The 25,052-nt window shown below is 44.9% G+C and overlaps 1 protein-coding gene across 4 annotated transcripts in view; it reads right to left on the reverse strand.

Moving 5' to 3' along the window:
* MITF (melanocyte inducing transcription factor) overlaps positions 1–17,290 on the reverse strand; it is an 85,845-nt gene extending 68,555 nt beyond the window's left edge. For all 4 annotated transcript variants that reach the window (XM_015875348.3, XM_015875346.3, XM_015875347.3 and 1 more), the window contains exon 1: positions 17,105–17,290. In XM_015875348.3, coding sequence (XP_015730834.1) covers positions 17,105–17,208 — 104 coding nt within the window. In that variant the 5' untranslated portion in view covers positions 17,209–17,290. The remainder of the gene's footprint in view (positions 1–17,104) is intronic.
* Positions 17,291–25,052: the final 7,762 nt, after the last annotated feature.

Consider the following 25,052-nt stretch of genomic DNA (forward strand, 5'->3'; position numbering starts at 1 on the left):
TACTCCTTCCCTCACAAACCTGTATTACTGTATTACCTGTACTTAATTTTATTCTAATTCTGACAGGTCAAATGATGGTATGGTTGAAGGCAAGATGGCATCTTGGAGGTAGGGGGACAAAATAAACTAATTGAACAGCCACAGGCTAAGTAGAATTTTAATGTTTCAGCATTTCCATTCAATCATAATTTAATTTCTCTGTGCTTTTTCCAAATGAAAATATTACCACACTTTCATACAGTAGGACCCTAACGTAACAGTCTGGATTTTTTGTTGAACCTTTTTCCAGGCTTCCATCCTCCCTTTTCTCAGAGAAAAGGTCTTTAGAAAGCTTTTATCAGGCATAATTTAGTCTGTTGTAGCTATTTCCAGATGGTGTCTAATGAGATGATTTTATATGCTCACTACGAGTTTTCCAATAGGGAAGAAATAAATGGAAACAGGAGAGGATTCCTAAAGCAAGAATCTCATCTAGGACCTCAGGAGGTATGCTGCTTCATTTCTTCTAAGAATCTACATGACTGGATCTAATTCACAGAGATACCACAGACTCCTGGTGACTTCACCCTTGTCTCTAACCCAAATGGCTTTTCATGGAAAGAGGGCCACATCACAGGCAGGTATGCAGCCTGTTGGCACGCCTCACTGGAATCTACTGACTGCAGACCCAGCCATTAGCGTATGGAGGATTTGGAACAAGCACTACTATTTTTATTGCACATCATCTTTTCTCAGTTATCATTTTCCCTGCGTTACAAGGCATTTGGCAAAGCAGACAGAAGACTGAATCAGGATCAAGAATTACTGAACAGACCTCGGCCACACTTTCAGCATGGCAGTGCTTTTTTTTGTCTAAAGAACCCTTGTCTTGCTGCACATGGCTCAGCACACACAGCTCCTGGGATTACTTTTGAACCTCTCCTTTTCTTTAGAAGAAGCTCTGACACAGCACATAAGGCAGGTCATATGTGCAGAGAGGCCGGAAGGTCAGGAGGCAGTTCTCCAGGTTCCAGACTAAGGCCAGAAGCCTCAGTAAAGCCACTATTTTCCTGTTTTCATTACATCATGTTTTGACACTTCTCCAAATACACTACTTCCTTGTCGCATCACATCTGAACTGACATTTTGCATCTGTCCTCAGCTCTGCTACCATCAGTCTCAGAACCATAGTAAGTTTTACTGAGTGCCCAAGGAGACAGGGCTGGCATCCAGAACCACAGGCCCTTGAAATTTGAGAAGAAATGTTACAAGCAAGTCACCAGCTTTAGCAAAAGCCAGGATTTGATTCACAGCTTTTATTAATTTGTAGAGGTCCATGCAGCACTGAAGATCTGTCTGCAGAACTTTCATATGCAGCGTTGCATAAAGAAAGTAAACAGACGTGGTTCTGCGGCACATACAAGCAGAGCAGGAGCATTACATCACCATGGATGACATCCTGGAACAACCAGGAAACCACAAGATCCAAAGGGATCGTGGGGCAACCTGAAATGTAAAGGCTGATGAAAGAAGGATCTAAGCAGCAGGATCCCAGACGTGCAGGTGCAAGGTACCTATATGGGATGCTGACAGATACTCAGGGAGCAAGGACTCCCTGCTGCACTGGCAGCACTACCTCATGCTTTCCCCCTGCAGCCACCTGTCTCCCCTGCCTTCCTCTCAGGTTGCAGATTTGCTGTGAAGCACCTCCCCACCCTAAGCTCACGAACACCTCACAGCAACACAGGTCCCCAAGCAGGGATCCTGAGTGTTAAAGCAGGATAAATCACAACTGCAGAACAAAGCTGTTTATAGAGGACTTTCTTATTGGAACTTCCCAGATATACTGCTGGAAAAATAACATCACATTTCATCATAATTTCCCTGGTGTGTGCCAACTACAGAGGAGCCTTCTAGAACCTTCTGAAGCACCCTGTATCAAAGACCCAGGCACATACACAAAGCTTCTGAGGAGAAACAAGGTTTACATCCTGATTAATTGTTATGGATGAAAATATGGGCTCTGACATAATGTAACTGCTATTTTGGCACAACTTTTGAGGAGCATGAGTAAGCAGCCTCTCCTAATTGATGTGCAAATCCTGGAGTGGGTAGTAACTGCATAATAGCTTCATGTTGTCTTCAGAAAGCTAACACAGATGTGAACCCTGCTAAACTAGTCCACAGTTACCAGCCTTGGCTACACACTGAAAGAATTCGGTCCTGTTTCATCCATTATACACATTTTCTGTCTCCCATGGAAAACACATCTGTCTTCTATGGAAAACTAATTAACGTAGGATGGCTTGGACATCACAGACACAATCAAAGCAACTGACTCCAGATCTGGATGGTGGTAGGGAGACCGAAGCAGCCAACCTAAACACCTTGGTTTAACAAGTTACCGTTTAGCAGCTAAGGAGCAAGCACAGCCACGTGTGCTGTTAGATAGATCACAGCAAATGTGCACCAAGACAGCTTAGCCTACGGCCAGAGAGGTTTGTGTTAACGAGCATTACGTCATATTTGCTATGAACCAGGACTTTGCACATAGATAACTACCACAGCATAGCTGACATCAGTAAACTATTACACAGAATTAACTCAACTATGCACGAGCCATAAGATGATTAGCTGGGTGACTCAGTGCATTTGGGATGTGACGCCTATAGAACAGCATAAAGCTCAAGAGGGGAGCCTCGTCAGGTTACCAGAATGCTGGCATTACCACTCTCTCATTTAAGAGACTTGGTTCATTAAAAAACAATGACAAAGTCATCACATCAAACTCATTCATTTCATTGAATGTAGGCATGATACATGTCATGTTTCCCACAGGAATACTGGCTTTAGGCAGCAACATTCAGCCATAAAGAAACCAAGCACAGGCTTGGCTGCCATGCAACCACTTCAATTTTAAATCAGTAGTACGGTTTTTATGTCCCACCAAACTCTATGTAAATGCAAGCTGCTATGGAAGGAGGAGACTTACCCTCCCATCCCTGGAGGTATTCAAGGCCAGGCTGGATGTGGCTCTGAGCAGCTTCGTCTAGCAGTTGGTGGCCCTGCACATAGCCAGGGGGTTGAAACTAGATGATCATTATGGTCCTTTTCAACCCAGGCCACTCCATGATTCTCCGTACAGTCCTCAGCCTTCTCCCCACCTGCTCACTCCTTCAGCAGGGAGGAAGCAAGCCTGAGGCTGGGGGCACAGCTGGGCACAGCCATCACTCCCAGCAGCAGCCTGCAGCTGTGGGACAGCAGGTGTAGCCCAAAGCCACACCCTGAGCGGTGCATAGTCCTGATGGCAAGCAGATGAACTTTTACCTCAAATTACTGCCTTGGAAGTAAAGTAGCTAAGTAACAGATAAGAAGCCATGGGTACTATTGCACTGATGGGCCAGTTCTAAGCCTGGCATTTTCTGGGGCAAGTTAGAACTGCGGCAGCCTCAGTCCTCTTGGTACTTCTCATCCAGCACATGAACACCTTGCACCTCCTGGTAACTGTGCTGTCACTGCCACCCAAACCCACAATGCAGAAAAAGCTGTACCATCGAATGAGTGCAACTATAAGTCAGCGTGCAACAAGCAAAATCCATTATTCAATTCCCATTTAAAACAGAACATTCCTCAACTATCCAAATGCAGAGGTGAAACAGTGCCTTCAGAATTAAACTCTTAATTAAGAACTGGGCACCTAGCACAGCTCCCTGGAAACTGCATATAATCCAATTTCTGCACTTTCCTGTTTCCATTTCTCATTACTGAGCATCTTTCATGTTTTAATTCACACGACACTAGATTTGCTGCACTAAACAAACAACTTCTGAACTCCAGAATAACATGGAGGTTAATTACTAAACCAGATTTTTAAGTGAGAGTAAAACTCTATTAATGCCTAAAGCAATGCTAAACCTGACAACTTAATTGAAGTTCAGCACTGCAGAGTTAAACTGCCCGGACAACTTTCCTAAGCAGCAGCTCACACAGTGATTGAGCCCACCCAAATCAGGGTCTCAGCTTCCCTCGGAGCTTCTAAGCAGCTCCAGAGACATCAGCCCTCTCCCCCAGAACGTGATGCTCTGGGAAAGCATCCACCCTTAACTTCTGCTCATTTCTCAACAGTTACTGGAAATGCAGAAGGAACAAAAGCTGGAGCTGTAAACATGGTTTATTTTCCATACTTGCTGTTTTGCTATTCCCAGTCAACTACAGTTACCAAAACATGTCAGAGCCTGACAATACAGCACAAACTGGAGCCTGTACAGTCAGCACGCATTCACTGCTCTGATACCAAGCAAAGACTGCTATGGCACGGTGCAGCACCCAGCTCTTATTTGCAATTAACAGCCCTGTTAAAGATTTGCACTTAATTTCTGTAAGCTCTCCAGTTTGCTGGTCCCTAAGCTGCCAAAAGCAAACTAGCAAACACTGAAATGTAGCCCTGGATAACTTCACAGGGGACAACCAGTGCCAGAACAGTCAAGATACTCAACTCCGTGTGTTATTTGTTGAACAAAGCTTGTATGCTGTGCTGGGGAACACAGAAGCAATTCCACATTACAAAAGGCACTGAAGAACACATTCTAGAATTATCCTTAGAGCAAGAAACGACCAAAGTTCATGTTTACTATTTTAAAAGCAATTCTAACTTTATGTATGAATTCATAACAGACAAGTTAGTGCTGGTGCATCAAAGAGCTGGAATATTTTAGTCAACAGCCTTGTGGAATTATTATTATTATACAAGTTAAGCAGTGCTGATAACATCACAAGTGATGAGCATCTCTCAGGCGCTTTGCACAAACAGCACTGAGGCACAGCTCTGTGCACCAGACACCTCTGCATCAAAGCTGGAGTGCTCACTACATGCTTTGCATCTCTACCATAATGCAGAGGAACACAGTGAAGAACTGCTCTGTGTCAATCAAGAAGGAATCTAAACAATGAAGAAAACCTGGCAACCTCCATGGTGTGGCAAAGGATGCAAGGATTGCCCACCCTACCAATGCTTGGACAACCACTTGATTGAATGGCCAAATGCAACAGTTAAATTAAGAAATAACTCCCCTTGCCCAGCATACAAAAGCAAAGCTGAAACAGCACAACTGAGGTAAAATCGTTCTGCCCCTGCAAACCTACAGTAATACAAAATTTCAACACAGAGATACAAAATTCAACAAGTAGTTTCCATCCGAGTTAGGGACAAGTGAAGCAAAAATAAATAAATAAACATACATCAGTTCTATTGTGTGCATGGTCAAATGCTGGAATAGGTTCCCTAGCAAGGCTGTGGGGTCTCCACCTTTGGAAGAACCCAGTGCCAACAAGATGTGGCTCCAAGCTGGACTCCTCACAGCCACCAGGAAAAGGTGAAGAGTCTTGAAAATAGCCCTAATCCAAAAGTGCAGAACCTTTCCACAGGAGATCTGAGAGTAGGCCAGCAGCACAGTTCCCATTCAGAACACCGCCATCACCAACCACTCCTTCCTCTGGATGAACCACACCAGAATGTGCCAACACCATGGGTACACACAGCATTCAAGGAATCATTCTTCGCAATTAAGGCAAATCTAACTGCCTCTCCCCCCAACGCCTACAACATACCAATGCTAAAAATGTTATCTCTTCCCTTCAACTCACTCAGAACAAAATTAAATAACACAAGCCAGTGTTATCATCAGGACATCAGAAACTAAATGGGTGGCTAAATCTTTTTTTGGGGGGATAGAAAAGTCTGACTGATGGTGGTCTTCCTGTTGAAGCATCTCACGTCACAAAGACAAATGCATTATCTTTTCCTAGGAGGATTTCTTACTTTTCTTTCTCATGCAGTCAATGGAAGTGAAATAGACCACAGCGTCAGGCTCAGAAGTCCATTGGATTGAACAACCTGCCACACCATGAACACTACTCTTCCAATCCAACAGTGTTTAAGCCATGTGTTGAAACCTCAGCACAGCAGCACAGCTCCTGCACTACGGGTTTGCTGGATCAGGCATGGAAGATTCCACATATTTGTTACCCGAGGGCTGCAACAAGTTTAAACCTATGAGTACAAAACCAATTGATTTAATTCGGATTCTGAAATAAAGAAGACATTGAAGGGTTTTTCTGAACTGCGGTTTAATTAAGAAAAGCCTTTAAGCATATGCTTAACTTTAACATGTGCTTATGACAGCTCTCTTTCAAAGCAGCCGCGGCACAAATGCTGAATGCTTTCCTAACCTGCAACTCCCACAGCACACAGAATTCAAAGTACATTAGGGAAATAAAGAAAAAAGCCCTACAGGAGGCATTTGCTCAGGAAAAATGTTTTCAGGAGAGACTGGACAGCATTTTAATACGTTAAGTACCTTTAAGATTTCAAATAAGCAGAAGTTGCTTCTGAAATTCCAGGTCATAAACCAGCCCATATTTAACTTCTTGAATTTTAACTCAAATTCTCATCTTCATCAAGCAAGATGCCAAGAAACAGAACAGTGCCTGTTACCAAGACCTTAGATAAAATTCAGTTAAATTATCCAGATGGTTTCCATTCCACAGAAAATACTAAAGCAGCAGTTTGCCGAACACAGCATTCTCTAAATGCACAAAATAAAGCGAAAACAATACACAAATGGAACGTGCAAGTGCTGAACCAGTTATATTTTTGTTCCAGCAGAAATGCAATACAGCCAGTACAATCTTGCAGTTCCAGAGCACCCGTCCTTCTGCGACAAAGGGTGTTCTTCAGGCTACTGAAGCCTCACCAAATGAAGTTCATGCAGTTTCTAATTTCATCGCTGATTTCTCCCATACAGAAGATAGGAACTACATTTCCATCAGAGCTCCCAAAGCCAAGCGTTCTTTATAGCACTGCATGAAGTCAAACGGCGCCTACTGAACATCTTCTGTACTTGGGATGAGTCTGCAAGCAGCCAAGTTTAGCACTTCCCAAAAGCACAGCCTGATACTGTAGCACGTCAATACAGGGAATAGCGATTATAAAATTGGATTTCAAGAGATGCGAGAGTCCTTGCCACAAGAAAGAAGTAAAAACAATAATAAAGACAATAATAAAAACACTGAAAACAATAACAAACACATACTGTGACTTTCTACAATTTGCTACTTTGTAAACCTGGTCTTCCTCAGCGCAAAGGTACTAAATGACAGATGTGAAACACGCACCAGATAATGGTATGACAGTCTCTGAAATCATTCAAATCCAACAGCAGAACTTCATTTCATTTCAAGATAGACATTTCTGCCTGCAGCATCGCCACGAGGCAGCACCGCTACCTCCCAGATGCTCCCAAGGGGCAAAGGTTCCATGCAGCTCTCTGTGACACACAAAAGAGTCACCCCAGCATCAATAGGGCCGGCAGCTCCCAGGACCGTTTTGTGTGGTAAATACCAAAAGCTGCGTTAGCTGGGAACCAAATTATCACTTGCAGAATAGTTTTGCAATTAGATTGGGACTGTCAATTGTGCAACAAGCTAAACTCAAAAAAAAAAAAAGAAAAACAAGTCTGTGATAGAATGAGATTATGGCTCTATCTCCTGCCTTGTTCACTTTACTCCTTGGAAATTACCCGCTTTTACAGATTCCAGCTTCTCCTGCTACTCTACACACTATTTCACATTCCTAAGAGATTAAGTGCTTCCAAGAAGCGACCTGTATGAGCCTTCACTCCTCATATTCTTCTCTACCAATACATATTACTAAGAGAAGCACTTCAATTACCAATTCCAGAGTAAATTTCCTCACCCCTTGCTAACCCCTCTGCTTCCCACAACTCTAGGAACGTTTTGCCTTCATCCCACTGCCTGTGCTACAAACAACGCCACTCAGGGTTCATGTAGCTCCCTGTATTTCAAGCTGCGACCCCAATTGCTGAAACTTGGCTAACAGCCTTTAAGGAACAGATGGGGCTGAAAAAGATCTAATTTGTGAGCACATCCTCCATGCTTCCTGGTAGAGCTGTTCCACCCCAAAAAAATCATTTCTCGAGGAGGATGAGAACAATCCCAGGTGAATGCTCACTGTGTTCCTAAGCCACTCCTGCTCCTACAAGCTCAATGAACATTATACAAGGTAAAATGATATAGCGCCTGTTCAAGACACACCTTGAAAAAGCCATGGCTCACTGGTTTGAACACTTCTGAAGGGTGGTGGTCACACTGAAGGCAAACAACATGGATGTCTGCAATATGTATCCTTACATCCCCCCTTTGGCTGACTCAGGCAATGCTCTGCTCAGTATTCCACACCCCACAAGGCCTTGGAAGCAGGGCTCAGGGCAGCCTGGTCTGGTGAGGGATGTTCCTAACTCAGAGAATGGGGACTGAACTGGGTGATTCTGAAAGGTCCCTTCCAGAACAAACCACTGCACAGTTCTCTGAAGCCACATTTCCCCCACGCATTCTGTAATGAATATAGACACCCACTTCATGTGGGTGTATTTTCTTTTGTTTTTGCAGGGTGTTTTTGTTGTTGTTGTTCTTTTTTTGGTTGCTGTTTTTATTTTTTCTTTCTTTTTCCTAATCCCACTAAGGAGCAGAGCACACAAAAAATGAGATGATGCAATGCAAAACCAAAGGAACATAGCCCTAGGTGCCCAACAGGATGTGACAGGTGGACAAGCAGGCAAGCAGAACGGGAGGATGAGGTCACAAAATAAGCAGTTGCACAGCACACCACTAATCTTAAATTCCAAACTCATTATGCACAAAACCAACAAACAAAGGAGCAGCTTAATAGATTTACACTGTGCCTTCTTCAAGGGCAGAATATCAGATAGCAACTTTTGTCTTACAGCAGCAATAAATAAACAAGAAATCCCCACGACTCTTTAACTGTGCCCATGCCTTCACAAAGCAAAGTGATACCCGGGATGGATAGGATGAGCTTGCTAAAACTGTAAACATTTGGTATAAATAAAGATTGCAGAGCAGAAACCCAAACAATAGTTAATGGCATTCCAAGGAACACACTGTAGAGGCCTCACACTTCCCTATGCTCCTAGCAGCCCACAGCAAGTTTCTCTCCTTTCCTTCTCTGTAAGATCACCTCCTTCCTGCATGTTGGCATATCTCATTTCTGATTTCACACTCCAAGGTTGTAACTTATTTAATTTGAGTGAAGTACACAAGCACTGTAAGAAGGAAGGAGTTGCTTTGTGCCCTCTCTCTCTGCACTGCTACTCTCCCTGGCTTTACCACCTTCTATTACCACTCAGGGTCACGTCCAGAAAAAGCACTTCTAAAATAATTCTTGTCTTACACAAACTCTCCTTCTTTATTTAGAGAAACCTCAAAGAATCCTTAAAAGAAGCAGTGAACGTACACAAAACAGGCTGAGCCCAGCCCTCCCACTCCAGATCTCCTAACCATCCCCTTTCAGCTCCTGGCACTATCTCAGCTTGGCAGTGTGAAGCTCCAGGAGCGCAGCCCCCTCCTGCCCCCACTCCTCACCTCTCAGTGTCTGGCAGCTCCCAGTGCCTGCTCCCATCTCCCCACCCTGAAGAAGCTCAAAGTTGAGTTAGCTCCATCCCAAGTCTTTTAGCTGCCTTCTTCTCGTCCGGAAAGAATCACAGTAACTCCTATTTTCTGTATGTGTTTACATGTTACAACAGGATGGCTGGGAGTAAGATTAGTAAAGATCATTAATCATCCCTTTCTCCATTCTCTGAAGCATCCCTCATTCAAAACATTCCAGTGGTTCCCACTTCTTTTTCTTGTTACTCCTCTGGTTTCTCTGATCTAAAAATCCCTGCCCTGCCAGGTTTCTACTCTTTGCATAGCACTTCATGCTGAAGAAGAGGAACAGTGTCATAGCATCCACACTTTGAAACTACAGTACCTCTTATTGGCCTAATGCTTAGAGACGCATCAACTTGGCAAGCCTCCAGCACCTAAAATATCTCAAAGGTGATTAACATCTTTCCATATACCCAAAACACTAATTTTCCCCATGCAAAGTCCTCTTCAGATTCGTCTCAAGAAAATTCTTTAATGGAACAGCAGGCCAAACCAGGCACATTACCCTTGCATGTACAGCAATGAAATTCTGAGTGGATACAAACCTTCCTGCTCTCTACAACTTCAGCCCTCTTATCTCTTCACTCTTTGCAACCAGTAGGTGGAAAAAGCCAAGCTGGCTCAGCTCAACCAGCCACACGAGTCTACTGATCATAGGATCACTAAGGTTGGAAAAGACCTCTAAGATCCCCTAGCCCAACCCCAATGTACCCCCACAATGGCCACTGACCACATCCCCCAATGCCACATCTACCTTTTTCCTGGACACCTCCAGGGACAGTGATCCCACCACTGTGCCAATGCCTCACGACTCTGAGATGAAATTCAACCTAATATCCAACCTGATGCACAGCAACCAACAAAAGCAGCAGCTTGAGAGAGACTTAAGTTCATTTTGTGTCTAAAGAACAGCACAAAGGGAAACAGAACATACCTGTGAAACTAGCTCATGGTTTTTTGGGAAGCATTTAAAAGGATGAATCCAAGAGATTGCCACATTGCCACAAACATGTCAGTTGTTCTTACAGCTGAAACATTCTCACTGAATAGAGACTGCAGGATCACCCTCCAGCTGCCCAAAACCAAACCCAATATGCAGCGGGTGGAGAGAAAAAAAACACAGGGTATTTGTTTGTCCTTAAAGCTCTTCTCCTCCAAGTAATACACAAATCCCAAAACAAACTCCCCATGCCCACAAATGCTCGTCTGCTTAAATTGTGAAAGCATAATCTTCACGGAACTGATTAAAAAAAAAAAAAAAAAAGCTTGTTTACTGCTAAAGGCTGCTAATTACAATATTAAAATAGTAGCCCAAACCCAGTATTAAGCTCGCATTCTGCTTTACATAGCAGTACAGGCACCAATCATCGCAGCGAGCAGCCCTGCCGGCTGACGCTGGAAGCTGTAATTATATACAGCAGCAACACATTTCTGCCCTCAACCTGCCTGGCCGGTCCTCGCAGCAGCTGTTGGCAGCGGGGAGGGCAGGGGGCTGCACACCAGTTGCTCAGAACCACTGAGAACTGAAGGAAACAGAACAACCCACCCAGCCACAGCTGCACGCTGAGCACAGAGCTGCTAGCACAAACACAACAGCAGCCCTTGCAGCAGAGATGCTACCAGAAAAAGTGAGCATGATCCAAGCACGCTGTTAGTGGTTGAAGTATTAACTAGCAGCTAAATTCTAAGCCTTTCTTATCCACATTCACAACTCTTTTACGTGTAACAGCCATACCTACACCACGCTGGAAGAACAGCCTCTTTAAATGCCTTACTTTCAGGTGAAGCCCATAGACATCAACTGCCAGGCCACTGTGAGTCACAAGGTGACACTGTGGCCAACGTTACTGAGACAGAGTGCTTTAAGAAGGCACACAACAGCCTGGAGAAAAAGCAGCACCTCCTGCCATTCCTGGGCACACTACAGGCCTCATAGGGAACACACTATTTCAGTCCTGAAGCTCAAATCAGCAGCAGCACTTTACAGCTGCTGCAGGTGAAGCAATAGCATTATTTTATCACAAGTCTAGAATATGATGCTTCCTTCACCCCCACCGCCCCCCCATACAAGATAAAGTGTGAAATTATATGCAAATCAGTAGTTGCCTTGTGCTTCCCAGCAGCAAAACAGTAAAGAGCATCATATATAGTGATGCAGTAGTTAACAGTACAGCAAGATCTGCCAGGCCACCCTGCCTCATCACACTGTCTTTGTTCCAGCAAAAATGTTAGGAAAAGACAAATTTTATCAAGTACAAACACTACCATAATCCATTTTGAAAACTTTTAGAATCTTAAATAGAAAGAGACGGACAATAATGGCCAAGGGCCCGAGCAGCTTAATGAAAGCTGGACTCTCATTTTGTTCCCAGAGCTGAAATGGCAGACTGTGCTCCAAAGACAATTAGCAGTCAACATGCAATTTCAATTTTAGCAGAAAAGTAAACAGATTATTCTCATTTCACTCTCAGCATCTCAAAGTGGCTCATTAGGGAACGTGAACAGAAACAGGGGCTGTCTCCTGTACCCTCATTTTTAACAGCTGTACGGATTTCTTCCTATTAAACTTCTAATCCTAGAGTGTATAAGTAGAAAAAATTGGGTAGTAAGATAATGCATCCAAGGGTCTCTTTTGCTCTCTTCTTCTAGATCCTGACCACACAGTGCAACAGGAATTGGTCATGCTGCCTCCAACAGTTCTGGAACTGCCCTCCGAGATGATCACAGAGTGTTTATATGTCACACATACACAGCACAGAACAAGCTCCATGGAAAAATATAACAATTCCAGTTGTAACCTGGGTTCTCAAAAATCAGTCTTAGCCAGCGAGGGAGGCTCAGCAGTGAGGTATGGATTTACTTCATGTAGAGTCTATGTACTCACAACGAACACAGCCAATAGTTTGATAAGCGAAACCAAAAGATGTGCATCTGCCCAAAGGTGCAGAGTCAGTGCAGTCAGCTCCATCCCAAAATATCTGCGTGCTGCATGATGAGCTTGGCAGCCAAGCACAGTTCTCCTGAGAAAAGCAGGCTGGGGAAGTGAAAAGGTAACGTTTAATAGCTCCTATCAAAGCAAATGCTGAACAGAATTTCATGGGCTATTTCTGTTTCTGTGCTAAACAGCAAAGGCCTACTGCAAATAGCAGGGAGCGTTCTTCTAAAGAGAAAAGGTCACAGGAATCTTTCAGGATGGAAAATGCTCTGTTACAAACATCAGTACCAGCTCCTAATACAAAAGAAATAGCATTTTTCTGTGCAACTTCTTATTGTCTCCATATGTTTACACAACAGGGACGCCAATTACAGCCTTTCCTTTCAAGTCTGTTTTCCAAAATAAACGAATACAGGAATATTTGGCTAATAGGGTTTCCTTTTGAGTGAAGTGAATGCGAGGTGCAGAACAAACGTGGGATTACAGACTCAGTCACCAAAACACGATGGAAGACATTTCAAAGACACAGACCTCTGGCTCAGCTCTGCTCCCACTGCCCCTCAGCTCAGGCTCTTACCATTGCCTTCAGCCAACATGAACTGCACAGCACTTCCAACTCAGACATTATTACCTTTCAGTTTCAAATACATAACGATCCTCGTAACAGACTGAAAAATATTTCAGGAACTTTTAAAATCTGTTCCTCCAAGATACATTTTTCTTTTTTTAAGCAGGCTGAGACACAGTTCCTGGATGCAAGCACATGTGACCAGTTCTAAATAAAGTCTATTTTCCACTTCTTGCACAACTGGAACAGATGTAAGCAGTAGCCTGAACAAACTGCATTGCAGAACCTAACCAGAATATAAAACACTCAAATAAGATCCGTAAATAGCAGTGCTAGGAAGACTACCTCCAGTAAAGCATAAATTCAGAGCTGAAGAGCCTCAATGTAATCAAGTTCAAATTTAATCACGCTGCAAAGTTCATTTGCAAAATTTAATTTCCATCATCTGCAGATTGAGGCACTTCAGGAGAGTCCTGTTGGGCTCCACAGTAAGCACACATCTCAAATGTTTGCTTCTGGTTACATTAACATTTCCTCAACAAATACTGGGCATTATAAGGAGAGCTGTTATTAAATTCAGTCTTCAGTGTTCAGTAGAGCACCAGGAGAAAGCAAGTGCTCACCAAGGGATCCCAGCTGGGCAAAGGGGAGCTACAAGCGGATGGAAGGCACCGACAGCTTACATCACTGCTGCAGCAATGACAAACTCAACAGCTTGATGCTATTGCTCATAAAGCAAGAACAAGCTTCCTCTACAAGCAACACGCAACTTAAAAGCATTTCCTAATAATTTTTTCCACTAAAAATAACTCCAGTCGCTGCATCGTTCCAAACCAGTCTGAACATAAACTGGCTGCAAAAGGGTAAAAGAAAATAGCACAACCAGTAGCAACTGAACTGCAGGTACGTGGCTTTATTTAGAGCAAGGAAGTAAATGACAACAGCTGATAATTATGTCCTGGAACTTCAGAGGCAGCTCATACCAATGCACACGCACTACAGGGAATAAAAAAGAGACATGCATTTGAATTTATTTGTTTATTTATTTTGCCACATTTGGGTCAGTTCAGTGCACTGTGTGCATCTCAGTGGGTCAAGCTGTGCCTTCAGTGGTACTCACTCAATATTCACCCAAAGGAAAACGTGTACAGAACAGGGCAGGAGACGGGTCAATAAGTGGTAACCGCATGCAGAATAGGCAACAAGACAAGGTAAATACTACAGCAACTGAGAGCAACAGCAGCAGGCTGCAAGGCCTTCCCTTGCAGATCCCAGTTTGATACCCAAGGCAGAGCTTTAACAAGTCAAATGATTTAAAGAAACCACATTAGCACAGTGACAGATGTACTGTAACAGTGTTCTGGTGTCTGCGTGCAGAGGTGACATCTGTGTTTACTTCTAACAATCGCTGATTACTTTCTTCAATTGATTGTCTGAAAATAAAACTCCACCCATTTCACTGTGCACTGCTTACACCAATAAAGAAACCTTATTTACCTGTTCATTTACACAGGTATGTACTCAAGAGTGTGTACTTATAATTTAGGACTACTGGCCTCCAAAAGTGAAGCAGTAAAGGAATAAATTACGAATGTGAGGAGGGGGAAGGAAACAAGCCCAGCCACTGACACATGAGTTCAAATCCAGTTTCCTCCCACAGCAAGGAGTCACTGCAGACAAACCAAACCAACCAAACCATCATCTCAGTTTTCAAAGATGTTCAACCACTGCAAATTCCAGAGAGCCCTAAGTGTATCTAGCACTTGGTACAAGAAGCGAGGTTCTCACAAACCTGAAGGGTTTAGGAAACATGGCTGGAAATGATGCATCTTTGTCCAATGAGTTCTCTTTGTCTCTTGTGATTAAAGCTTTTAGCTGACATTTTTCCTTGGCCTCTAGCATTCAGTTGTGGCTTGGCCTAACTTCGTACAGTATTTACAGCAAAAAGCTTTTGTTATTGAACCCCTGGTGGCTTTGGATTGCAGACTTGAATTATGAAATATGGATGGACTAACTGAGAAGGCACAACAGCAAGGAGGAATATTGAGTTGGACGTCATACACTGGAAAACAAGCAACTGGGGAAGACACGAGGAGAACATGACCTGAACAAGAGGCAGCCAGGACTGAGTTCAAGTGCCAATAAAACATTTCTTCTAGGATCAGAGCCACTGGCACTCCTATGTAGTTGTGTGGTTTTCTTTTCTATCTACTCACAATTTCAGTGCTATGAGTAAGCTGAGGATGCTTCTCACTTCTTACTGCTAAAAAGCATCAGAGAAAGCCCTGAATGTTGCTAGGAAATCAGCAGTTCTCACCGGGGAAAGTAGCAGATCACTGTTAAGCCCCATCCCCTAACACCAGTGCTTGCATCTACAGCCTTACCTAGAAAAGCAGGCAGAACAGAGAAGACTGTAAGAAAGCAATTCTAGTTGCCACAGCCCCATCATGACACCGTTTGATTTGTTTTGTTGTTCTGATTGCATTACAGGAGAAAGCAGCACAGTGATGCCGGATTCCCCAACAACCACCCATCAGACTGGGTTCAGGCCTGAGCAGTGCTGAAGGACTTCTGAAGTCCCCACAGATTATAATCTGCATGCTATGAAGCAAGCAGGCTTGTGAGCAATTTCTGCTACCCATTATCAGGTTCCATCAGTCTGGCTCTAGGGCTGGGTTTACATGGACCTAACAGGGATGTCTGGGTCCTTGGCTCTTCAATGGGGCCAGGAGATGCTGGGACTCACCTGGAGAAGACAGCTGCACACAAGGCAGCAGGTGACACAGCAAGGTCAGCACATCAGCCCACATGTTGGGGAAAGTCAGGGGAGCTCAAAGTGACAGCAAGGCATCAAATCACAGAAGCCAAAAGTGCTTGTAACACTGGTGCAAGACAACTTACAGATTACAGAGGAAATGACTGCAAAGGTACAACTCTCTCACACCAGCTGGAATCTGAGGCTGCTGCAATCCAGGCTGATAGCTGTGCATTGGTGACCTACACAGTGACTGCTACAACACGGTCACTGACCCCATGCCACCCCAGCAGCAGGTCCACCTCCTCTGCACCCTTCATGTCTTTCACTATGAGACTGCCGTGTTTCCTCAGCACTCAGAGCATGATGAAGAATTCATTAGAAGTCAGTCTGACACGCAGCGCAATCCAAGTTCATTCCAGCAGTTTTTAATATTTACTTTCCCATTCATTTTCCAGCTACACGCACAGACGGACGCAGAGCATTGTTCAGAAGCACAAGCCATGACTGTGAAGTCAGGCTAACAGCCCGGGCTGCAATGAAATACACCCGCAGCAAGAGCCTGACGCTGGGGTGAGGGTTCGCTCCCAGCCCTGGGCTCAGAGTGGAGGCACACAGAAGGCAGAGGAGGGTTCAGGGCACCGGGGGGCACAATAACACACCGCAACAAATAGAACCTTGTGTGTTTTTATTCCCCTTTAAAACAAAAACATATCTAAGCGACACAACCACTTCAGATAAGAATAAAGCACGTATCTCCGGAAAATAATTTAAAAAAAAAAACAAAAAAAAAAAAAACACTTCAGGAAGAAGCTGACACACCTCGCCTAAAGTTTCCAATCCCCAGCGCTCGCACACAACACACCTGCTTTCAAAGTCAAATGAAAGAGAACGGCCCAGAATGCGAGACCTTGCGGCGACCGCGCACCCAAAACGCAAAGCCCGGACCGCACCGCGCTGCCGGCCCCCGTCCGGCCGGGACTGCGAGGACTCGGCGGGGCCGTGCAGTGCAGAGCAGTGCAGTGCAGAGCAAAGCAGTGCAGTGCAGAGCAAAGCAGTACAGTGCAGAGCAAAGCAGTACAGTGCGGCCGGCCCCGTGCCCCGCCGACAATGCCCTTTACATAATGGCACGGCGGGGACGGGCCCGCCCCGCGCAGGCCGAACAAAACTGCCATTCTTGCAGGAAACACCGGCTCAATGGCTGCTTTTAACGCGCTGCTCCGCGGGATGTTCCCGTCCGGTGCCGTTTATCGGGTCCCGCTCCCAGCCCGTACCCTTCCCCCAGGCCCCGATCCACGCCAGGACGGCGCGTCCCCCCCGCGGCCCGGCCGCCACCTCCCACCTGCTCTTAAGGGGCTGACTCTTCAGCTCGTAGTACGTCTTGGGCTCCTCGTGGAACTCCTCTCCCACCTCGAAGTCCGGCACGATCCCCGACTCCGCCTGCATCGTCGCCGCCGCCAGAGGAGAGCCGCGAGGTGACCGCCGCTCCGCTCCGCTCCGAGCCGCGCCGCTCCCGCACGCCCACAGCGCCGCGATCCGCCCCGCCCGGCACTGAGTCCGCCCCGGGGCCGGGCCGGGCCGGGTCGCCGCCTCCGCCCGTCGCAGCGCTACAGCTGAAGCCCCGCTCCGTGCCCACCTGCGACCTCTCGACCCCCGCCCCGCTCTGAGCTCACGGCGTGACGTCACGGGGCTCGATGCAATGCTGGGTGTGACGTCACGGGGCTCGATGCAATGCTGGGCGTGACGTCACCGCCCCTTTGCTAGGCGGGGCTTTCCGTGACGTCCCGAAAATCCGCGTTTCGGGGTCAAAGTGGAAAAGTACGAGCTGGGGGCCGGCCCTCGCTAGCGGGAACGGGCTCGGAGTGCGGTGAGAGGCAGGGAGGGACGCTCTGAATGCAAACGATGTGCAGGGAAAGTGTCAAAGCGGCACGGAGTGAGGTTTGCGTGACTGCAGAATGCCGGGGATTCCCGTCCCAGGGCGGGGTGAATTTCTAGCGCAGCATTTTCAAGTCTTCCTTCAAGTTTTACATGCATTTATCAATGAAATCGCACCCCGCACGAGCAAAGTTGAGCACACAGTTCAGCATTGGGTCTTAAATGGCTCTGCAGCCTCCAAATTCCGTGCAGCGACTCCACAGCGAGAGCAATTACTTTGCTGAATCTGAATCAGAGGCAACAACTTGGATAGGGCCCCAAAGAGTGTTCTTTTTGAGCCCACATTGGCAGATGGTGGGGATAACTCTGAGGAGCCGTGGGTTTGCTAACTGCTTTGGGGGAAAAAGTTGGGGGGGGAGGAAGCAACCACCAAACAAACAGAACAACCTGTAAAAAGCCCACTGCCAAGCTGCGCTTCCAGCTGAGCTGTGGCTCCTTGAGCTCAGTGCCGTCCCAATGGGATGCTTCTGTCACTGAAGGATGGTGCAAGGGAGCAAGGAGTAGGATGCAGCTGGTTGTAATGGCTTCCCATTTTTCTAGGTGCAAAAACGATATATTCCGCTGTTCAAAATGTACAGCGTATGAGGTTTCAGCTTTGCTTTAATTATAGCACTAGTTCTAAAGATCCAGTATGCAAATCTATGTCCCAGGCAATGACGCTGCTCTTGAGATATTGCAGCTTCAGTAACGGCACTCGTACAGCTCACAGCACAGAGAACACAGCCTTTCCTTTCAAAGCCCTTATTTCTGTCTTTCACCCCTTTTCTGGGCCAGCACACAGTTTGTGTTCAGTGGACAATGTCTCGCTGCACCTGGGCTAATTGGGACCTTTACAGTGTTCTGCTGAGTCATGAAAAGCTCTTCTTGTAATAGATAGCATTGGTGTTTATAATTCTCTTGTAGAGTTCATCTTTCAGAGTAAAGCAACAATACTCCCCCCGGGCCAAAGCAGAATATTAATATGTAAACATACCCCCAAACAAATATGATGCTTAAAGGTGAACCTATTATGCCAATTTTGCAGTTAATTTGCTGTAAAAATAAAGGAAATCAAACTCAAAAGAGATATTAGGTGAAATTAAAGATGTGGCTGTTGTGCTGTCACGAGTTCTAGATTTCTATGGAGCAATTCTATGGAGCACTGAGTGTTTTTCAGTTGTGGATGTCCAGCGGGGAAGAGCAATTACAAACAAAGTGGAAAACAAAACACAAAAAGGTCATTGGTCACACATCAAATCGGTGGCAGAAGGCGAGTTTTATTCCACTGATTGCATTACAGATATCGCACACTGAGACCTTTCCCATGTAGGTTTCCTTTGGCATTATCACTCCTCCAAGGCCTGTGACCTGTGAGCAGGTCCAAACCATCCTCACAGCCACATAGCCATGGGCAGCATGTTGAGCAGTGCTGCTTTGTTGTTATGATTATTTTCCCCTGGATGGTTACTCCTTGCCACCCTCATTTGTAGTAGCTTCACTCACATATCCCATCAGCTGTATTTTTCTTCTCCTGACCTACAAATGCCATTTAAAACTGTTCTCCCATCAATACTGTCACTCAGAGTGCAGTTTGGGGATCTCTAGTGACATCAGGAGCAGCGACATCGTTTGGTATCACTGTCAGTAGGCAAAACATTTGCCACCCAACTCAGCAGAGTTCCCAATTTGAAAGAATTTCCCCACAGCAACTGTTTGTGCATTCATCTGAAGGAGAAAGGAAGCAGCCAATGCTGCTATTCAAAAAAGCAAACAGGCATGTGACAATTTTGAAGAGATTTCCCAGGCTTTAGCGCTCATACCCTGTACTGGATGCTGTGAGGTCTGGGATGAGAACAGTATTAGTCCAGCAGATCAAGGCAAGAAGCTGTTACTACCTTGTCTCTCTACTGGGCAGAATACTCTGATGTACAAGAAAGCCAGCAGCTGCACAGAGTGCAATAATTCCACTCAGTTCATTTGCATGCGGGGTTTGCCAGACACCAGAAGCAGATAGAAGTTTTGGGGGGAATCCAGCAATTCTTTTGAGAGAGGGAATAACAGGCTGGGTGCCCCCACATCCAGGTGGGACTGCTCACCTCACACAATGTGCAGCCAGTTCTAAAATCATTCCCTGTGAGATTTGCATCTGCTTCTCATTGAAGAAGTTTCTGGTTCTCAGAATTAAAATGGGCCCCCTCACTACACGAGCACCCCAGGATAGATGAGCAGAAGTTGTATTTTAAAATAGAGCTTCTAAGATTACTTCATCATACTTGGAACAAAGTCTGAAATGCCGTCAGTCCCAGGCTGGTTTTATCAGCAGAACTGAAGGTGATTAATTCTGCAGCTGGGCTCCTAAATGAATTCTGTTCCTTTAATGAGTCATGCACTAATTCCTAGCCCTTTCTTTCTTCATCTCTACCATATTCTTCTGTACTTAAATGGATGGGTGATGGAAAAATTCAAGGGGAACTATACAGTATCCTTAGTTCGATTTTCACGCGTTCCTCTTTCCAGATGCTATCTCATGACACTGGTTAGCAACAGCAGTGGTCGCACAAACAGAAGCTACAATAGCAATGTCATCCTGACTCTGCTTTAGGAAAAGCAAAAAAAAAGTCCTGGGCTGGGGTTTCAGTCATTCCTTCCAGTTCTTGTTCAAAAGACTAACTTTTAAGATTTCCACAGTTAAAGAGAGTGAACAGATGCTGCTAAGTCCAAGCAGACAGTGTTGGAGGTCACCACATCTCTGTGCACTGAGGAACTGCAGATCCTGCAGCCATTTGGTATTGGGCTTTAGGCAGTCTTGTCTACTGGGAGGTGTCTCTGCCATGGGACAGCATTGGAAATGGGTGATCTTTAAGGTCCTTTGCAGCACAAGCCGTTCTATGATTCTGTCATCTTTCCTGGCCTGGGGAGGGGCTGCAGGATGGAGAAGAGATGTTTGAGGGTTCTCTGCTTGGGTCCATGGTCAGCAGAGGACCTGGGGGGCTAACTCTAGGAGAGAGGCAGCAGAGTGGGACACCACGTATTGCCATTCAACAGTGACAGTTAGACCAGGGAACAACCCTTTAAAACTCAGCAAAAGCAACGGAATAAAAGCTTGCAGGGGCAATCTTATTTGGTGTAACAAATCTGTTTAATTAAACCAGTGCAAAGACCACAGCAGATGTAAATGAACCAAGTTAAACTCTAATGCTGATTTAACATCATTTGGTACAGCATCAGTGCTAGTTAAACTGATTATAGAGCTAACTGGTTTCAGTGAGTTTGCCCCAAGTACCGGCACTGGCTTAACTAGACTGCTTAAAGTCAAGAGAGAGCTCCAGCTCTGCCAGATTTTCCCTGTTATATTTAAACCAGCACAACCTGTAGGGACATGTGAGTGACTGCTTTTAACAGGGAGCAAAGTGCATCAAGAAAAGAGGACTTGGCCCAGGAGTGCTGGTCGCAGGCACCTTATTCTTAGCTTTCTTGAGAAACTGTGTCATCTTAACATCAACAACACTTGGGTCTAATCTTGTCCCTGAAAATCCTATTATAAAAGGTGAGACCAAAATCACATTATTATTTTTTTTTCCAACACATGCATAATCTAATCAGCTTCGGGGGAAGGTGTTTGTTCTGTCTCCCCACTGCCCAAGAACAGTTTTGAATGAAAAAGCATCTTTTTCACAGTAAGAACTTTCTACAGCTTTCTATTTTGACACAGACCTGTGAATGCTTCCCAAGCTTCATCTGTCTTTTGAGAGAGATTTCATTACAGGAGCTATTTGGAGAACAAGACTTCCATTATTTTTAAGAGTTCAGGATTATACACTGGAAATACAAACGTCTGTACTTAGTAGTCACAAGCTTGCATACAAAGGTCCTAATTTTCCTGATTCACATCAGGCCTTTACACTCCATGAAGCACAAACCTTCTCAAAATGTCTTAGGATACACATTCCCTACCTGAAGTCAGAATCCCTTTGGTTTCTCTCATCATCCATATTTTCACAATCCTTTAACTCCAAGCTGCACAGAGATAATTGATACCATAAAAGGCCCAAGACATACAAAAGATTCCCAAAACTCTTTTTGAGTGGTCATTAAGTGCTTTATTCATAACTCGTCTACTGCAGAAACCCCAACAGGGATTTAATACTTTTTTCTCCCTTTTCTCTCAGTGGGTTGCCATTGATCTGACAAGAGGCAATGCAAGTCTGTGTCATTGCCTCCATCTGCCTGGAATGGAGAATTTGCCAGAGGGATTCTTTCTGTGAAGGCAAGAGACTTGGATTAAAGAAGTGGGCTTTGTCAGACTCACTGCCTACTTGTGAAGATCACATCAGTCATAGGAATGTATCAAATACCTGGTTTTGAGATGCTCACGTTCCAACTGAAACCCACCTACAGCCATAAAGGGATGATGCCCCTTCTCTCAGTACCTCAAATGTATCCATACAAGAAGCATGAAATTAGGCAGCTTGCCCACCAGTCAGTAATATGCCTCTGTGTCCTTGGGTTTACCCTTCTGTGCACTTATCAATCCTCACTCTCCATTTCTCTGCTCCGTGCTCATCCAGCACTTGTTACCATCAATTCTGGTCCATGAAGAGGGAAGACACAATGCACTTCGGGAGAAAGTCAACATACACCAAAACCGTAACCCATAGGGCCAGTCACATGCAGTGCAATGACACCAACAGTGAGTGAACCACTACTTTTGAAGCACTCTTGGCAATCCTTTGGGAAGCACAGATGCCAACACTGCTTGGTTTATTAGGAGAGTTGAAAAAGAACACCATTGCCTGGACCGAATTTTACACAGTTAGTTGAATAGAATGCATGAACAGACAAGAGGCTTAACTTTCCATGTCCTTCTAGATGATGTACTATGAGAACTGGGTATTCAAGCTGCTTCACATGGCCTCAATTACTTGGCAGAGCAGCTTTCATAGACATGGCTAAAGTAAGTTGTCTTCCCTCCAAGGAGCTATTCAATAAGAAAGCCAGACCTGGAGTTCATGCTGCCTGCTTTCCCAGAAGTTAATGCCATTACTGTGGCAAAATGGAATAAAAAGTACACTCTGTACTGTTGTGGGAGAATGGAGAAAATACCCTGCAGTGATTTCCATAAAAATGTCATTGCACAGCAAGCCTTAACACAAAGTTATTTGCAACATGGAAAGCCCTTGCTCAGCAGCACACTAAGTCTACTGGGTAGGTGTGAACTCATAGCAGCCAGATTTGCCTGGCTGAGTAACCTGCCCATGTTCACCTGTGCTGTTCTAGATAAAGATGGAGGGTTCTGTGCTGGGCTTGGAGCTCTCATCTGCCTGCTAATGCCTGGGCAAGACACTACAGCTGCTCTGACCCAGAACTGTAAATGAGTACCAAGAAGGCCAGTACTTGCCTCACACCCACAACTGCAAGCAATCACTTCAGCCACAATCATTGCCAGCATCTCCATAAGCCTTTTACATAAAATGCATTATTTATATTTTCTCCATGTTATTAGCAAAAGGTGTAGTCTCTGGCACTTTCCTATATCCTAAGTGTTCATAAAGCTTTCCTTGATGTTAGCAAGTCTATTAATAAGAGCTGCAAGCAATCAGAGCTGTTCCACCAGCCTGGGAGGGGGAGTGTTGGTGACATTGTGTTCCAGCTGAAAGTCATGCAAAACTCTCTACACCTTCTGAAAGACGTCAGCATCATCAGCAAATGCAAATGTGCAATCACAAAACCTCATAATTATTGGGAAGTTTCAGGCCCCGTTAGCACTGCAGATCCAAGCAAGCAGGATTCTTGCCCGGCTTGGATGCCATCAGTACAATTCAGCAGCAGACCCACATGCAAAGAGAACTTAACCATACACCCATCTGTATGAGTGTGTTGTACCCCTCTGGATTTCTGCTGTGTGGCAGCACTTTCTTGCTTGTCTGCTATTGGGACCAACAGGACAAGCATAACAGACTTTGCTATGGGTTACAGCAGTAAGACTGTTCTTTTGCTGTTTGCAGATGCATTTGAAACCCCATATCAGCACTCCAGGGAGATGCTGTCTGAGCTCATTGCAGTGTTAGTACTGGAAAGAACTTGTAGGACTCATTAAGAAATAGTTCTGTTCTTGAGTCTGTCTTGCTTTTTTTAAAGCACTCAGGAGACACCAAAACCACATTTCCTTTTCACACTCAATTTTGTGATCGGGGCCTGAAGTGCTCTCTGCCAGATGTTGCCCTGTTTTCATGCAATCTGTGCAATAAGCACCAATGCCAGCAGCTATGATAGCCTATGATGTCGGTGCACAGAACAGCCAGGTAAGTGTTCTACATATAGCTAACCAGAGTAAATATGCAATGTCGTATAGTTTAAATATGTCAAACATATAGTATAGATGCAGTATTTTGATCAAGTTGCACATCTTACACCATCAAATATCAAGATGTTCCTGCTCAGCATCACACCACCCCCATGCTTATTCTTTGTCATCATACTTGCACACCCATCATGCTATTATTGATACTTAGATATACTGTTTTAAGCATGGGGAGGAAAAAAACCGAAAAAACAGCTATTTCTTTTATCCAAATTCTGTTCTGGATTTCCAGACTTCCCCTGTTCATCAAAATAATGCAGTCTTATAGAAGTATATGAAAAAGATGCCAGGGTGTATATTTATGGTCCACACTCAGCACTAACAAATAATTCACCATAAATAATGACATTCCATTCCTATTCTAGTGTTGCCCTTTTTGCCCTTTTCCTCAGGTCCCCATGGAGCTGCATCACAAGAAATCAGAAAGATCAGATGCCCAAATGTATGGAAAGGCACAAGGAGCCCTTACCACATGGGAGGTGCTGTGATCTCTGCCATCCCACAGCTTGCCACTCAGCCTGCCCTCTAACCACTCCTCATCTATTTGATTTTCCTGTCCTTTGCCTTTTAATTAATGGTGAATGAAAATCCTCCCTGAAAATCACTCCAACAAACCAACCCTGTGGCTTCAAGTTGATCTCAGGTTTTAGACTCACCAAAGGCTCAAGGGGATCCCTCCAGTGCAAAACCAGAAATCAGCTGAAGAAATACAAAGAATTTTGTAAGAGTCTCATTAGAGAAATAAAGGGCACCCTGGCATGTTCTAAAGATGCTAAGCATGGAGTTAGTCCCATGGCCTCACTGAATGCATTCCTTACAGACCCAGTGTTAAGAAACATGTAGATGTGGTACTAAGGAACACAGATCACTGGGCAATGTTGTTGGTAGGCTGTCAGTTGGATTAGATGATCTTACAGGTCTTTTCCAAACATAATGACTCAATGATTGGTCAGAGAAAGCTCCAGACCTGTTTTCTTTTGCTGAAAAGGGGACATTAAGAATGAGAAAGCAGCAG

The sequence above is a fragment of the Coturnix japonica genome, chromosome 15 (assembly GCF_054131305.1).
Source record: "Coturnix japonica strain WE chromosome 15, WE-NBRP24, whole genome shotgun sequence".
NCBI lineage: Eukaryota > Metazoa > Chordata > Aves > Galliformes > Phasianidae > Coturnix > Coturnix japonica.